Here is a 17,633-nt window from a genome sequence, read left to right on the forward strand (position 1 = left end):
ATTAAGATATAAATAATCAAAATATTTAAATGAATAGAATTAACTAATTCAAAGAACGAAAAAATAAATAAAATAATATAGGCCTAAATGCTCAAGAGCACACACATTCGTTCTGACTGTTGACTGCCTGCTCAGACTAACAGCCTCACCTGTTGTTCCTGTCAATCAGACACGCAGTGTCAATCAATGAACCAAAGATGCTGTGAGGGAGGGCCGAGCCAACTCACTCACAGTCACACCAGAGAGAAGCAAATGTAACCACAGGACATGTGACAGAGTTGATGGACACCCTATGTTCATCAATGGACAGGAAGTTCCACAGAATGGAATATAATCACGTGCTATCAGAAACCGCTGCACTTGACCACAGGCTTAAGAAGTTATCCTTCAGTGATGCCAGAGTGATTGGTGAGGCTCTTCAAAGAATAATAACCTCATCAGCAGGGAGGGACAGCCCCAGCAGTCAGCTCGCTCAGGCACCAGGGCAACAGGAAGAAGAGGGAGCAGATGGAGCAGAAGCACCAGCAGTAGTGCCACAAACATCTGCTGTTTGGATGCTGTTTGAAGAGAGAGCAACTGGGGATGCAGCACGAAGGAATCCCTCAGCAGATGCCATAATGGAGGTCCGATCCTATCTGCAGATCCTCTGAGCTGGTGGAGGAACAAGGCCTCTGTCTACCCACGGCTTACTATAGTCATGACAGAGAGACTGCATAGTGGCCACATCCGTTCCCTCTGAGAGGGTCTTCTCGGAAAAACTGGATAAATAATTACTGGGAGAAGAAACCGCATCAGCCCCTCGAAATTGAGGCAGCTTGCATTTCTGAATGCAAATGTCTCTTAAAGCAAAATCTGGTCAGCATTGCTGTGTGCTGCTGACTATAACATGACAATAAAGAAGAGAGAGAAATGAGGGACCAGTTTAATGTTTTAAGTGTGCATTTTTGCACATCGTTATTGATTTGTCTTTGATATGGTGCAATATTCTATTATTATGTTGTTCAGATTGTATTAGTTTGAATGGTTATTGATATGGACTTTGTTTATATACATTAAAAAGTTATACTTTAAATGCAAATGTTTAATAGCATTATTTTTCATAACAAACCAATGCATTTTAAAATACATTGTGGTTTAGGTAGAGTTTGATTCAATTTAATAATTTAATTAGAATTGTTTTAACACCAATCATAGTCAAACTATCGCAAACTGTTTGAATAGAAAAAATACAAAACATATATATTTTTAAAGAGCCCAAATGCCCATCACTACTGACCTTAGTCTTGGATTCTTTTTTTTTTTACAAGTTAGTGACCTTGCTGAAGTCTCAAGTCATTAAAGTTAAAAAGTTGCTGTTGTTGTCCAAACCTTTGTCAGATAACATTAAATGTGTGTTCATTTTATGGTTCAAATTAAAGCAAATAAGATTCATTCTGAATATGTCACACATAAATCATTATTTTAGAATAACTGACATTTTAAATGTTTCTGTGTACTGTTCCCATTCTAAACTTATGACATTTGTTTGTGACACTTATGTAATAATAAATAAATAAAATAGTAACAACAACAATTTATGTGATTTGTGTGTGTGTGTGTGCGTGTGTGTATGCGTGTGTGTGTGTGTGTGTTATTAGGTTTATTGTGTATAGTGTTATGCTTCTATGTTAACTGCAGTTGTTCTTAGAAGGGGCTATAACTTCTCTTTGCTATTGCCCCCACTGTCATCGTCAACAGGAAACTCATGAGGAAGTTTGCTTTCTTTCTTTCTTTCTTTTCTCAGAGCTCTCAGATAACTGACTAGCCTACCATTTAAGATATTGACATTTAAATGTTTGTTGCTCTTGTCTGGACTTCAGATCATACATAACTCTTGGTGAATAGCTTTCATCACTTACCAGACAATTGACACACCCAACATGATTTCACAGAAGAGGAAGGAGACAAAATAGTGACGTTTTTTCTTTCTTTCTGGAGTCCTCAGATTGCACTTGTGGTGAGTGTTGTAATGCTTTTCTGTGTGGTGAAAGAGTAATATCTTCCTATTTTATTTCTCTGAATACTGGTCAGACTGCAAACTTCCTCGACAAAGGGCCAGACAGAGCATTGCCAAGGGCGTAGCAGCAAGATACAAGGAGCCATTTTCTGACAGGCCTCGAAGTCGAACATGGCTGTGGATATGACTGCACCGTAACAGAGGAGGTGTTGCAGTCAATTGTCTTTCAAAGGATTTTGTATTTCATTTATATTCAGAAGAAGAGAAGGGAACAATGAGTTTTGACCGAGTGCCATCCAAGTCAGTGGTAATGGACTGGAATCCACACCAATTGGCAGACTACATGAAGAAGGTAAGTCATTTTCAGAATAAATTATTGAACCTTTTGTTGACAGTTCACAACCTGTAACATTTCAGTTCTCTGTCTTACAACATCATATTCAATGCTGTTTCCCAGGATCCATATTAATTCATGTGTTTTATGCATTTACAGTTGAATTTAAGTGGCTGCGATAAAGTCATTATGAAATGTAGCATAAATGGACAAAGGTTCTTGGTAAGTGATATGAAGCAGATGTGTGTCCCTTTTCCCGTATGTTCCTTGTATAATTATTCATCTTTGATCATGAATGTCATATTCAAACAATGCTTTTGACTGTCATGTAAATGTATCACTTGATGGAAATACTTAATCTATCATTTTGTAGAACATGACTGAAAATGACCATCAGAAATTCCCCAAAATCCATGCGCCGTGAGTGATGAATTACTTTCTCTTTCATTATTTTAAGAAAACTGAACATTACAACAATTACATTAAACTATGAATACGTTGGGAAGTATGCTAATTGCACAGGGAAAGGAAACTATTCAACAGCAAGAAAATGGAGCTACATTAGTGTTTTTAGGGCAGGAAACTGAGTAAGCAGAGAGACCATGAGAGATAGACAGAGAGGGAGGAGTGTACCAGTGTGCCGTATTTTAGAGAAGAAGATGTGGAGACAAAGACTGAAATTGAAACTTAAATATACTTCAGATACCACATCCTGTCACAGTGGCAGACTCAAATAGAACTCACCAATCACTGCTCACAATATTGAAGATCTGACACATGCTTAGAACACAACTTGCAAGGCAGTTCTTGACTGTGTCGCTACACGACTGTGTGACAAAAGATGGAAGCATTGTTTGCCCCAAAATATGGTAGCCGTATTTACTGCCACAATGTTGCATGCTCTTTCTGCAGACTCATCTCCAAAATCTGCAGTGAAATCAACAGGAAAGAAGAAAAAAGGAGATTCTTTACTAAAAGGTGTGCACTTACTGCCATTCTTAGCTATTCAACTGTAGTCATTCAATTCAAAGCAATATCCAAGCGCAATTTTGCTCTCCTCTGTATTTTCTCTAGAACTGCAGCACCAAAATATGAACCAGGTATGGATTATTTCAGACCTTACTTTAGATCAAGTTATTATGATCAACAGAGAAGCAATTGGACCATGATAAATTGCCAATTTTACCATTGTACTGCTACCTACTACAGCTATGCCACAAGAGGATCAGCCCTGGGGACCGGATGAATTTGTAAGTCTGTATTTGGCATACCATTCCTTCCTGTTTTATTCCATTAAAGTGTTCCTCCCTAGATGATTTATCACTCCATCAGAATTCAACTTGGTTGTCTGTCTCTCCCAGGATGAGGGGAGTGACGAAGACTATGAGAATCCAGATGCTGAGGAAGATGATGGCAGTGGGGGAGATTACGAGTCACCAACAGAGGATGTTGGACTTGAGGACAGTGACAACGGCTATGAGTCACCTCCGTCTGAGGCGCCTGAAGAAATTCCCCATCAGCTCCGTGCTGCCAAGCCCATGGCTGACGGAGAATACATTGGTACGGAGACATCAATACAACATTGCCTTGCCGTGCTCAACTCCTCTCACAAAGAATATATGTTGTGATTTTCAATTTTAACAACATTTTAATTTGTTTTGTTCCACATTGATACAATTTTGTGTCTGTCTGTCTGTCTGTCTGTCTGTCTGTCTGTCTCTCTGTCTCTCTGTCTCTCTGTCTCTGTGTTTAGATAGTACACCGCACCGCAGTACAGCTAGAAGCCATCCTCCTCCAACAACTCAACGCCCTGGGGCTGGTCCTCCAATCCCCTCTGCCAGTCACCCTAGTGTGAGTATCTTCCCTCTGACTCCTCCACTCTCTCCCTCCCTCCTTCCACACAGTCATTCAACATTACATTTCATTCCTTGTATCTGCAGCTACTGCAACCTCCCCCACCCAGAAGAGAGCAATCTCCCCAGCACCCTGGCAGAATAACTGGCAAGTGTAAGTGTGCAATCTGGAATGTTACTATCTAACTATAATTATAAACTGTGGGGTTCGAGCCTGAATGCTGATTGGCTGACAGCCCGCATACCACGGGTATGACAAAATAATTGTTTTACTGCTCTAATTACGTTGGTAACCAGTTTATAATAGCAATAAGACACTTTGGGGGTTTGTGGTATAACACGGCTAAAGACTGTATCCAGGCACTCTGCATTGTGTCGTGCATAAAGAACATCTTTATTTTTTTTTTACCTTTATTTAACTAGGCAAGTCAGTTAAGAACAAATTGTTATTTTCAATGACGGCCTAGGAACAGTGGGTTAACTGCCTGTTCAGGGGCAGAACAACAGATTTGTATCTTGTCAGCTCGGGGGATTTGAACTTGCAACCTTCCGGTTACTAGTCAAATGCTCTAACCACTAGGCTACCCTGCCGCTCTTAGGCATTTGATAAAGTAAGACTGGATTTTATTTATAAATGTCCGGATTTTTTCAATTTTGGTAACTTTCTTGGGTAAAAATAATGAATAACAACCCCAGGTGTAAAATAGTAAATAACGGCTACTTCTCAGAGAGTTTTGAATTGTCAAGAGGAGTTAAACAAGGGTGTCCGCTGTCACCATATCTATTCGTTATGGCCATCGAAATGCTAGCTATTAAAATCAGATCCAATAACAACATTAGAGGATTAGAAATCCAAGGCTTAAAAACAAAGGTGTCCATGTATGCCGATGACTCAAGTTTTATATTAAGTCCGCAAGCTAGATCCCTGAAATGTCTCATTAAATCTAACTTTTCTGTACTCTGAACTAACACCTAATTATGATAAGTGTACAATATTACGTATTGGATCTTTAAAAAATACATTTTTTAAATGATCCTGCAGTTTACCTATGAAATGGGCTGATGGTGAAGTAGACATACTTGGTAGTCATATCACAGAAGATGTAAATAAGCTCCCCACAATGAATTTCAATAGAAAACTTGTAAAAATAGACAAGATCCTGTAACCATGGAGAGGTAAATACCTGTCTATTTATGGAAAAATTGCCCTGATTAACTCCTTAGTCATATCTCAGTTTACTCTCTTACTTATGACGCTGCCTACTCCTGATGATTAGTTTTCAAATCATACGAGAAAAAAATATTTAGCTTTATCTGGGACGTTAAACCAGACAAAATAAAACGTGCCTATCTAGATAATGAATATGAATTGGGTGGGTTGAGATTATTAAATATAAAACCACTGAACCTCTCTCTCTCTCTAGCCTCACTCATTCAAAAGTTTTATTTGACCCCTAAATGGTTCTCAAGTAGATTAATAAGAAAAGCTCATCCATTGTTTAAAAATTGCCTTTTTGCCTTTGTGCAGATTGCCGTGTCTCATTTTCGATTAATTGAATAGGATACTTTTTTCAAAGTATCTCTCTTTTTCAAACAAGCATTGCAGAGCTGGCTACAATTTCAATTTCATCCCCCTGAAAAGATAGAACAAATATTCCAACAAATATTATGGCTGAACTCAAATGTGCTGTTTGATAAAATACCTGTATTTATGGGAAAGATGTTTGAAAGGGGTATTTTGTTCTTAAATTATATTGTAAATGGGAATGGTAGAGTTATGTCCTTCACAGAGTTATCAGAATTGTACGGGAAGATCTGCTCAATCCAAGAGTACAACCAATTGATTACAGCATTACCCCAAAAATGCAGGAGGCAGGTGGCAGCAGGAGGAGGAATGGTACTGTTCTGTCTGCCCAATATAAAGGATCAAAACTGGCGGAGGAATAAAAATAACATAAATAGGAAAGTATACCAGTTTCATTTGAGAACCAGGATGTTGACAACTGTGCCATACAGATTGCAAAATAGTTGGGAAGAGATTTTTGATGTACCGATTCCATGGTACAGGGTGTATGAGTTGATATATAAAAACAACGCAAGATTCAAGACTTCGTTCTTTTCAGCTAAAATTATTATATTGAATTCTTGCCAACAACAAAATGTTGAATATTTGTTGCATAAAATCATTGGAGCTCTGCAGATTTTGTTGTGAGGATACAGACTCAATAGACCATTTATTTTGGTATTGCCCTCAGGTAGCCTGTTTCTGGTCTCATGTTCAGGAATGGCTGAAAATGCATAGCATTGATCTAAAATTGACCCTAGAAATAATACTGTTAAGAGATTTGGAGAGACCGGGCCAGTCAATACTCTTAGTAAAAGTATTTATCTTCAACTCGCAATGTGTTAAACATCACAGCATAGTTGAAAGATATGTGTTGCGTAGAAACCCGAAGTGGGTGGCCAGCAGAGATAGATGGGATGAGGGAAGTTGAGGAATTGGAGACAAGTGGGAGTGGAGTTGCTGTGTGGAAGATAGAATGATGGTCAAAGATAAAAGTTACAAATAAAATAAAAAGTCTAAATAAAACCTATTAAAAAGTACATTTGAATGACACTAAGTGGCAGTGTTTTTACAGTTAATGCCGGTCAGCCTGGGGCTGATGCCATGCAGGTGTTTGTACACATGCATATACACACACTCTCATTCAAATAAACACATACAAGAACACAAACATACATGTAGTAGTGCCAGACATGCACACAAACATATACAGTTGGTATTGCTGTTATGATTTCAGTTGTCCTTGATGTCCTTTGTTTTAAATATATTATTTTGTTTATTTATTTTAGCATTGTCGTTTTCTGTTTTCTTCTGTCTTCCTTTTTTCTCTTTAGTTGATTCTCTTGGTTGTTGGTACATTGGGGGGGTTCTTGGGGGTGGGGGTTCATTATCTTGGTTGTTGGTACATTGGGGGGGTTCTTGGGGGTGGGGGTTCATTCTCTTGGTTGTTGGTACATTGGGGGGGTTCTTGGGGGTGGGGGTTCATTCTCTTGGTTGTTGGTACATTGGGGGGGTTCTTGGGGGTGGGGGTTCATTATCTTGGTTGTTGGTGCACTGGGGTGCATCCTGGGGGCGGGGACTGGAATTAATTGTATTTTTATTTTATTTTTTCTTCTTCTTTGGGGGGGGGGGGGACTGTAGGAGGGGTCTTGAATGGTTGAGGGACAGCTATTGGGGAACTGTGGGGGGGGGGGACTGTAGGAGGGGTCTTGAATGGTTGAGGGACAGCTATTGGGGAACTGTGGGGGGGACGACTGTAGGAGGGGTCTTGAATGGTTGAGGGACAGTTATTGGGGAACTGTGGGGGGGGGGGGGGGGGGGGGGACTGTAGGAGGGGTCTTGAATGGTTGAGGGACAGCTATTGGGGAACTGTGGGGGGGGGGGACTGTAGGAGGGGTCTTGAATGGTTGAGGGACAGCTATTGGGGAACTGTGGGGGGGGGGGACTGTAGGAGGGGTCTTGAATGGTTGAGGGACAGCTATTGGGGAACTGTGGGGGGGGGGACTGTAGGAGGGGTCTTGAATGGTTGAGGGACAGTTATTGGGGAACTGTGGGGGGGGGGACTGTAGGAGGGGTCTTGAATGGTTGAGGGACAGCTATTGGGGAACTGTGGGGGGGGGGGGGACTGTAGGAGGGGTCTTGAATGGTTGAGGGACAGCTATTGGGGAACTGTGGGGGGGGGGGGACTGTAGGAGGGGTCTTGAATGGTTGAGGGACAGCTATTGGGGAACTGTGGGGGGGGGGGGGGACTGTAGGAGGGGTCTTGAATGGTTGAGGGACAGCTATTGGGGAACTGTGGGGGGGGGGACTGTAGGAGGGGTCTTGAATGGTTGAGGGACAGCTATTGGGGAACTGTGGGGGGGGGGGGGGACTGTAGGAGGGGTCTTGAATGGTTGAGGGACAGCTATTGGGGAACTGTGGGGCGGGGGGACTGTAGGAGGGGTCTTGAATGGTTGAGGGACAGCTATTGGGGAACTGTGGGGGGGGGACTGTAGGAGGGGTCTTGAATGGTTGAGGGACAGCTATTGGGGAACTGTGGGGGGGGGACTGTAGGAGGGGTCTTGAATGGTTGAGGGACAGCTATTGGGGAACTGTGGGGGGGGGGACTGTAGGAGGGGTCTTGAATGGTTGAGGGACAGCTATTGGGGAACTGTGGGGGGGGGGACTGTAGGAGGGGTCTTGAATGGTTGAGGGACAGCTATTGGGGAACTGTGGGGGGGGGGGGGGACTGTAGGAGGGGTCTTGAATGGTTGAGGGACAGCTATTGGGGAACTGTGGGGGGGGGGACTGTAGGAGGGGTCTTGAATGGTTGAGGGACAGCTATTGGGGAACTGTGGGGGGGGGGGGGACTGTAGGAGGGGTCTTGAATGGTTGAGGGACAGCTATTGGGGAACTGTGGGGGGGGGGGGGGGACTGTAGGAGGGGTCTTGAATGGTTGAGGGACAGCTATTGGGGAACTGTGGGGGGATCTTGGAGGGTTCAAGGTTCACGTTTTTTGGCCTGGTGGTAGATCGGCCAACATGCCCTTGAGCAGGGCATTGACCCTGGATGCTTCTGTGTGTCTCTCTGAATGGGAATATGTTGGATGACTGGTATGATGTAGTTGTTGAGCGGCTTCACTGCAAGTATATTGTATGTTTCAAAATAAATAAATACAATTTAGAAGAACATCGCTTAGCCGTGGTATATTGGCCATAACCACATCTCCTCGTGCCGTATTGCTTAAATATAGCATTTGAACACTTTTTATTCCCTTGTATTGATTTGTACCCTGTCTTTTCATATTGTCTTTTAAAGTGCCTGCTACTTCCTCAAATGTTGCCCCCGCTCCACCAGTTGACCGCAGAAGAAAGCCCACCAAACTGGATCGCACAAGACTTGCTGAATCTCCAATACCAGGTACTCTCACACCACAGGAGGCTGCTGAGGGGAGGACGGCTCATGATAATGTCCGGAATGGAGCAAATGGAATGGCATCAAACACCTGGAAACAATGTGTTTGATGTATTTGATTCCATTCCACTGATTCCGCTCCCGTTATTACCACGAGCCCGTTCTCCTCAATTAAGGTGCCACCAACCTCCCGTGTCTCACACCAATCTAAACCTAGCAAGAAAATGTTTACTACTGCAGTTGTCTGTTCCTACACCTGCCTGCCCACAGATACATGTCATGTAACAGCTCCTCTTCCATAAGTATGTGTCAATGTTAGTATAGAGAGGATGCTTTCTATTTATGTTCAATTTACATACTTAATCACATTTATTGGATTTATCATCACCATAAAGCAATAATATCATGTTTTTTTATGCCCTCGTACTGACTTGATCTGTTATTCCACACAGCAACGAAGTTAAACACAACTAACATGGTGAGAATGAACTTTGCTTATGTTTGGATCAGTCCTGTGTGTCCAAACAACGTTCTTCTCATCCTAATGTCAAGTGAACAAACATATGCCTATAGATCTTTGCATGTGCTTGCTAAAGTTGTAGTTGGCCTATATAACTGTATAGCTAATAGCTATAAGAATGTTGACATATGAGTGTTTAAAGACCATCCCAGACACTTTGCTAATAGTTTGAAATATGAAGATTTCACAATGAAGTGTATGACATGTTTGTTTTGTCTCTCACACGCAGCCTGCTCCACATTCATGGAGGTACAGAATACTTATTTTGGTTCTGTATTGCTTTCCAGTCATGTGACTTCTCGCTATTCTATTTCACAATGTCATTGACACCTTGTTTTCTGTTTGAATGATGACTGCACATAAGTATATTCACACCCCGTGGACCTTTTTCAGAAATGTGTTGTGTTACAAAGTGGGATTAAAATGGATTTAATTGTCACTACCTTGCTTGAAAATATGAAGAGTGGTACTCGGTGATGTGTTGTTGTGGATTTGCCCCAAAACAGAACGCTTTTGCGAGGCATGGGAGAACCTCACTGGTTTTTGTGATTGAATCTGTGTTTGAAATGATCTGCTCGACTGCGGTACCTTACAGACCATTTCTTTGTGTGGTTTACAGAGATTAGGTAGTTATTCAAAAATCATGTTAAACACTATTATTGCACAAAGCGTGAGTCCATGCAACTTATTATGTGACTTGTTAAGCACATTTTTACTCCTGAACTTATTTAAGCTTGTAATAACAAAGGGGTCGAATACTTATTGACTCAAGACATTTCAGCTTTTCATTTTTTATTAATTTGTAACATTTTGGAAAAACACAATTCTTCTTTGACATAATGGGGTATTGTGTGTAGGCCAGTGACACAACATCTAAATGTAATCCATTTTAAATTCAGACTGTAAGACAACAACAATGTGGGAAAGTCAAGGGGTGTGAATACTTCCTGAAGGCACTGTACACCACATTTGTTGTACATACATACATTCAGTTTCTAAAAACGGTGCCTTTTCTACAAGAAATTAACCAAGCTATGACTTCCTGAATTGGTAACTACACTGTCCAGTTTTGGAACCTCTGACTTCACATTGCTCCTATATCCAGGCCTCAGGCAGAAGAGAGGGGCCCAGACCCTCCCAGAATGCCCAAACCTCCCCTCCCTGTGTCAAGTAGTGTCAGCAGGAGCAGCTCGTCGGTCGGCAGAGCCCCGCTGAACAACAACAGGTCTGCAGTGCACCTCCCTCCATCCTCCACATGGCACCGCTCCAGACACACATCACATATAGACTACACATCAACTGATCCTTAAATAAACACACTGTGATTCAGTGGTTAGTTAAGCCATGGTACACTGCTCAAAAAAATAAAGGGAACACTAAAATAACACATCCTAGATCTGAATGAATGAAATATTCTTATTAAATACTTTTTTCTTTACATAGTTGAATGTGCTGACAACAAAATCACACAAAAATTATCAATGGAAATCAAATTAATCAACCCATGGAGGTCTGGATTTGGAGTCACACTCAAAATTAATGTGGAAAACCACACTACAGGCTGATCCAACTTTGATCTAATGTCCTTAAAACAAGTCAAAATGAGGCTCAGTAGTGTGTGTGGCCTCCACGTGCCTGTATGACCTCCCTACAACGCCTGGGCATGCTCCTGATGAGGTGGCGGATGGTCTCCTGAGGGATCTCCTCCCAGACCTGGACTAAAGCATCTGCCAACTCCTGGACAGTCTGTGGTGCAACGTGGCGGTGGTGGATGGAGCGAGACATGATGTCCCAGATGTGCTCAATTGGATTCAGGTCTGGGGAACGGGCGGGCCAGTCCATAACATCAATGCCTTCCTCTTGCAGGAACTGCTGACACACTCCAGCCACATGAGGTCTAGCATTGTCTTGCATTAGGAGGAACCCAGGGCCAACCGCACCAGCATATGGTCTCACAAGGGGTCTGAGGATCTCATCTCGGTACCTAATGGCAGTCAGGCTACCTCTGGCGAGCACATGGAGGGCTGTGCGGCCCCCCAATACACCCATCTTGGTGTTCTCTGGCAAATGCCAAACGTCCTGCACGGTGTTGGGCTGTAAGCACAACCCCCACCTGTAGACGTCGGGCCCTCATACCACCCTCATGGAGTCTGTTTCTGACCGTTTGAACAGACACATGCACATTTGTGGCCTGCTGGAGGTCATTTTGCAGGGCTCTGGCAGTGCTCCTCCTGCTCCTCCTTGCACAAAGGTGGAGGTAGCAGTCCTGCTGCTGAGTTGTTGCCCTCCTACGGCCTCCTCCACGTCTCCTGGTGTACTGGCCTGTCTCCTGGTAGCGCCTCCATGCTCTGGACACTACGCTGACAGACACAGCAAACCTTCTTGCCACAGCTCGCATTGATGTGCCATCCTGGATGAGCTGCACTACCTGAGCCACTTGTATGGGTTGTAGACTCCGTCTCATGCTACCACTAGAGTGAAAGCACCGCCAGCATTCAAAAGTGACCAAAACATCAGCCAGGAAGCATAGGAACTGAGAAGTGGTCTGTGGTCACCACCTGCAGAACCACTCCTTTATTGGGGGTGTCTTGCAAATTGCCTATAATTTCCACCTGTTGTCTATTCCATTTGCACAACAGCATGTGAAATTTATTGTCAATCAGAGTTGCTTCCTAGGATCAGACAGTTTGATTTCACAGAAGTGTGATTGACTTGGAGTTACATTGTGTTGTTTAAGTGTTCCCTTTATTTTTTTGAGCAGTGTATATTGGCCCTATGCCACAAACCCTGAGGTGCCTTAATGCTATTATAAACTGATTATCAATGTAATTTTGTCATCAGCATTCATGGCTCGAACCACCCGGTTTATAAGGAAGTACACTTCATCAGAAATACATGGGGTGACGGATTGGAATTGCGGTTGTTTAGTCAGCAGGAGCTAATTGAGCTGGGGTGAATCACTGCCACAGAGCACAGCTTCGTATGACCTTTACTTGTTATAGAATGAAGGAACTCTGCATCTCAAGATGTGTATCATTTTATGATTAGCCTTCCGCCTGCGTTTTGTTTGATTTGCTGGTTGTTGCACATACAGGATTTGACTAAATCTTCGTGCTCGCTTATTGAGTTCAACACCAAGAAGCGATATGCAAGTGAATATAGCAACTTAATTCAACTGTCATTTCCATTTGTGTTGCAGATATGTGTCTGATGCAAGAAATGAGGTAAAGGTATATTTTGGTGTACACGTGGTGACATCACCATGATGGGGTGGGAAGAGGCTGATAAGGATTTTCAAACTGTGTCTTTATCGTAACTGAGAAAAGTCTATAGTTCCTCCTCATAAAATGTTTAATATTATGTCATCAACAGGTACAAGATGATGGTAAGACATTTTCTGAAACCTTTTTCGACTTGTTAAGGGAACTTTACATTGTAGCTATTTAATCTTCATCCTGTTTTACATTGAAGGACTATGCAGTCATAGTGATTGCATGAGCGTTTCTCTCTTTTAGTGCCCATGCCCAAACCATACAACTCCAACACATTTCCTAGACCAGGGCACCCTAGAGCAGTGCTCCCCGGACAATCCTTACATTCAGACGGGTAAGATCAGTTTTGTCTTGTCCAAAGTTAGGAATTCAAATGGCCTCTAGGCTTACATGGAGGACAGCACTTTGCTGGAGATACGCACATTTTAATGGTAATCTGCACACTGTTGTTCCATCTCTCTCCAGCTTTCCTCCTAATATCGCTTCAACTGCATCTCTACCTTCAAAACTGCAGGCACTGCAGGCATGTGAGTGCTTTGTTTTCACTTCAGTACCCATCCTTAAAATATACTGTACGGTGTGTATATGTGTGTCACAACTTCTCCTTTCGATAACTGGTATGATTCTAATTTCTTTCTTTCTTTCTAAGCCATCTCGCCCAGGAGCAGTTCTAGGATTGTGCCAGACAGACACATTATGCCCCCTCCGCCACCTATGCAAGCTTCTATCCCCCCACCGGCAGACCTAGAGGATGAACAGGTGATCCCCACAACACACACACACACACAGACAGACAGACAGACAGACAGACAGACAGACAGACCAGACAGACAGACAGACAGACAGACAGACAGACAGACAGACAGACAGACAGACAGGCAGGCAGGCAGGCAGGCAGGCAGGCAGGCAGGCAGGCAGGCAGGCAGGCAGGCAGGCAGGCAGACAGACAGACAGACAGACAGACAGACAGACAGACAGACAGACAGACAGACAGACAGACAGACAGATAGATAGATTGATTCTCAAATATGACCGTACATGAATGTTGGATGTGGTCTAGTGATGCAATGACTTGCATAGCTCAGTAGGTGGCGCCATTGCATTGTTATTCTAAGGGAGCATTGTACGTTCAGGCTGCCAACCACTAATCTCAACAGCTGTGTTGAGCAGAGCCCTTTGTCTCTAAAACTAGTCAGCTCTTATTGAATAGATCAAATATTTCCCTAGGTCCTCATATAGTACAGTATGTGCAAGTAATGGTCATTTGGAGCATTTAACAACTCACTTCTATTGAACAATGTGGAAACATGTTGCAAACTCAAGGATTTTTGTTAATGTGTTTTTTTTGGTCTGAAGCCTATCACAGAAATTAGTAACAGGTCACAAAGTCACAAATCCCATCTGATTGATGTGTGATTGTGTTCCTGTGTGAATATGTAGGACCTGAACCCTCAGTGGTACGTTGGTCAGGTGACACGGGGTCAAGCGGAGGGCTGTCTCAGACAGGTCAACATGGTGAGACATCTTCTGCTGTCAATATCACTCACACACCTGGTTAACTGTAATAACAGGCAAACTGACATTCACACTCTGTTCTCACAGAAGAATCGTGACAATGGTTTTTGAAGGGACAATGCAATATCACATACAGTGCATTTGGAAAGCATTCAGAGCCGTTGACTTTTTCAAAATTGTATGTTACAGCCTTATTCTAAAATGGATTAAATATAAATTTGTCCTCATCAATCTACACGCAATACACCATAATGACATCACAATACACCATAATGACATCACAATACACCATAATGACATCACAATACACCATAATGACATCACAATACACCATAATGACAAAGCGAAAACAGGTTTTTAGAAATTGTTAGAAATGTTTCAAACGTTTTAAACAGAAATACCTTATTTACATAAGTATTCAGATCCTTTGCTATTATACTTGAAAATGAGCTCAGGTGCATCCTGTTTCCATTGATAATCCTTGAGATGTTTCTACAACTTGATCAGAGTCCACCTGTGGTCAATTCAATTGATTGGACATGATTTGGAAAGGCACACACACCTGTCTATATAAGGTCCCACAGTTGACAGTGCATATCAGAGCAAAAACCAAGCCATGGGGTCAAAGGAATTGTCCGTAGAGCTCCGAGACAGTATTGGGTTGAGGCACAGATCTGGGGCAGGGTACCAAAAATGTTTTTCAGCTGCAGGGACTGGAAGACTAGTCAGGATTGAGGGAAAGATGAACGGAGCAATACTTGATGAAGTACAGAGAGATACTTTATGAAAACCTGCTACAGAGTGCTCAGGACGTCAGACTGGGGCAAAGGTTCACCTTCCAACAGGACAGCCACCCCAAGCACATGTAACAGTATAGCTTCCATCCCTCGCCCCGAACCCTCTGCAGCCACCCTTGAAGCATCGTTACCCATCGCGCCACAAAAGCCGCGGCCCTTGCAGAGCAAGGGGAACAACTACTTCACGGTCTTAGAGCAAGTGACTCTAACCACCGCTAACTAGCTAGCCATTTCACATCGGTTACACACACAGCCAAGACAAGACAGGAATGGCTTCGGGACAAATCTCTGAATATCATTGAGTGGCCCAGCCAGAGCCCGGACTTGAACCCGATTGATCATCTCTGGAGAAATAGCTGTGCAGCAACTCTCTCCATCCAACCTGACAGAGCTTGAAAGGATCTGCAGAGAAGAATGGGAGAAACTCCACAAATACAGTTGTGCCAAGCTTGTAGTGTCATACCCAAGAAGACTCTAAGCTGTAATCGCTGCCAAAGGTGCTTCAACTCAGTCCTGAGTAAAGGGTCTGAATACTTCTGTAATGGTGATATTTCAGTTTGTATTTTGGTATTCTTTGTAAAAATAAAAAAAAATGTTTAAAAAAAAATGAAAAAAAAAAACTGTTTTTGCTTTGTCATTATGGGGTATTGTGTGTAGATTGATGAGGGGGGGGAACTATTTAATCAATTTTAGAATAAGGCTGTAATGTAACAAAATGTGGAAAAAGTCAAGGGGTCTGAATACTTTCCGAATTCACTGTCCAAAATGACAATATACAGTATAAAATATTTTTTTTATGTGGATAGTTCACCAGTGCTCTTTGGTGATAGAATACAACACAAACACCACTATAATGTACAATGTTTTTCTGTTTCATTACCTGTTTAGGACGGTGCATTTCTGGTACGGGACAGCTCGAAACGGTCGTCCATTCAGCCCTATACACTCATGGTACTCTATCAGGACAAAGTTTACAACATCCAGATCCGCTGTGAACAGAATGAGTTTCTGCTGGGGACTGGTCTGAAGGTCTCAGAGGTACACAATATCTGCCTCATTCAATTCTGACTATGGCCAAGAATTGTTCCTGACCAGGTCACATGGTCAGGAATGAACTCATATCCCTAAGTATGACCAGTCAGAGTAATATGTGTAATTTTATATCATATTATCAATCACTCTGAGGATGAAGCAGTGAGCTTTGTGAATTAGATCCATGAATCTGTCATCTGAAAGTTTGTTATATAGCCATTTTTTTTTTTGCCAAAACATCAACTACGAGATTCAATTAGATGTACAGCAAGCCATCTTACATTTTATGTTTCAACTTCTGTTATGACACAGCTCAATGATGCCCTGTTAATGTATTGGTTCATGTTTTATCTTCCAGACCTATCCGATGGTGGCACACATCATTGCTCATTACAGACAGTCACCTCTTCTGCTGATTGATGCTAAGAACCGTGGATCAGGACAGCAGAGCCAGTGTCCCCTGATCTACCCAGCAGGTGGAGCACTAGCAAGTCTCTACCCGTCCTTTTAACAGACAGCAGAGCCAGTGTCCCCTGATCTACCCAGCAGGCGGAGCACTAGCAAGTCTCTACCCGTCCTTTTAACAGACAGCTGGGGGAGTGATAACAATAACATGGAGCAATAGTCAAGATTCACAGTGGTTTTAAAGGACTGCCACTCACATTATGGGTGGAAGGACTTATGCAACCTTTGAATTGCAGTTCATAGTCTTTTACATGTAAGGTAATTTCATATAAAGACAAGTGACTCTTGGATTGAGATGGTAGGTACGGTACATCTCTGTCAACTGTTCACTGTATGGGCCTCAGAAAGAAGTCCATATACACAATAATATTCCTAGTTTTTGTCTCAATGTGTATTGAAAGCACAGACGCTGAACATGTCCATGTGAGTAGTTACGTAAATGCTTGTGTTTGCTCTCTGTTATTTCCCTGTTACGTGCAATGGAAAGGTCTAGAATAGCAGCTAGCTCTGCAATAAATCAGAAGAAGCATACATTATCCAAGTAAGGAAATAGTGGGGTGGTGGGGTGGTCGAGTCACAACTGCTGAGCTTTTATTATATGGATTTTGTTTCAATTTCCTGCATTGTTTACTGGTTAAATGAAAACTATATTCTTTAATCTCTCACACTGTATGTTCTATAACATAGCTATTATCAATGTTTCAAATAAACGTTTGCATTTTTTTTTTTAAATTGGAAACTTGTGGCAGAAATTCTACAAATCATTGGTCACACTAGGAAAAACTTCCCTGACCTCTGTTCCAACCTCTGACCTCTGTTCCAACCTCTGACCTCTGTTCCAACCTCTGACCTCTGTTCCAACCTCTGACCTCTGTTCCAACCTCTGACCTCT

The 17,633-nt window shown here is 42.5% G+C and overlaps 1 protein-coding gene across 2 annotated transcripts; it reads left to right on the forward strand.

Annotated features, from left to right (window-relative positions):
• Positions 1-1,716: 1,716 nt before the first annotated feature.
• lcp2a (lymphocyte cytosolic protein 2a) lies at positions 1,717-17,480 on the forward strand. 2 transcript variants are annotated; one of them, XM_036989649.1, is made up of 22 exons: positions 1,717-1,996; positions 2,254-2,348; positions 2,490-2,552; positions 2,704-2,750; positions 3,243-3,308; positions 3,405-3,430; positions 3,540-3,580; positions 3,692-3,890; positions 4,084-4,181; positions 4,271-4,337; positions 9,045-9,146; positions 9,593-9,618; positions 9,890-9,909; positions 10,766-10,885; positions 12,860-12,884; positions 13,033-13,045; positions 13,176-13,266; positions 13,398-13,459; positions 13,582-13,691; positions 14,373-14,447; positions 16,133-16,282; positions 16,635-17,480. In XM_036989649.1, exons 2-22 carry the CDS (start codon positions 2,271-2,273, stop codon positions 16,785-16,787), a joined length of 1,632 nt encoding a protein of 543 aa, XP_036845544.1. In that variant the 5' UTR covers positions 1,717-1,996; positions 2,254-2,270; the 3' UTR covers positions 16,788-17,480. The 2 variants fall into 2 exon arrangements, with proteins under 2 accessions (XP_036845544.1, XP_036845543.1); XM_036989648.1 differs by having other exon boundaries at positions 1,717-2,348.
• Positions 17,481-17,633: the final 153 nt, after the last annotated feature.

This window comes from Oncorhynchus mykiss, chromosome 10 (assembly GCF_013265735.2).
Source record: "Oncorhynchus mykiss isolate Arlee chromosome 10, USDA_OmykA_1.1, whole genome shotgun sequence".
Classification (NCBI taxonomy): domain Eukaryota; kingdom Metazoa; phylum Chordata; class Actinopteri; order Salmoniformes; family Salmonidae; genus Oncorhynchus; species Oncorhynchus mykiss.

What these genes read in the sequence shown, in the direction of transcription:
- lcp2a (XM_036989648.1), top strand. Translation starts at nt 2,271, where the DNA reads ATGAGTTTTGACCGAGTGCCATCCAAGTCAGTGGTAATGGACTGGAAT. An exon ending in TGGCAGAATAACTGGCAAGT is followed by an intron (nt 4,338 to 9,044) that starts GTAAGTGTGCAA and finishes TGTCTTTTAAAG; the next exon opens with TGCCTGCTACTTCCTCAAAT. An exon ending in GCCCCGCTGAACAACAACAG is followed by an intron (nt 10,886 to 12,859) that starts GTCTGCAGTGCA and finishes TTTGTGTTGCAG; the next exon opens with ATATGTGTCTGATGCAAGAA.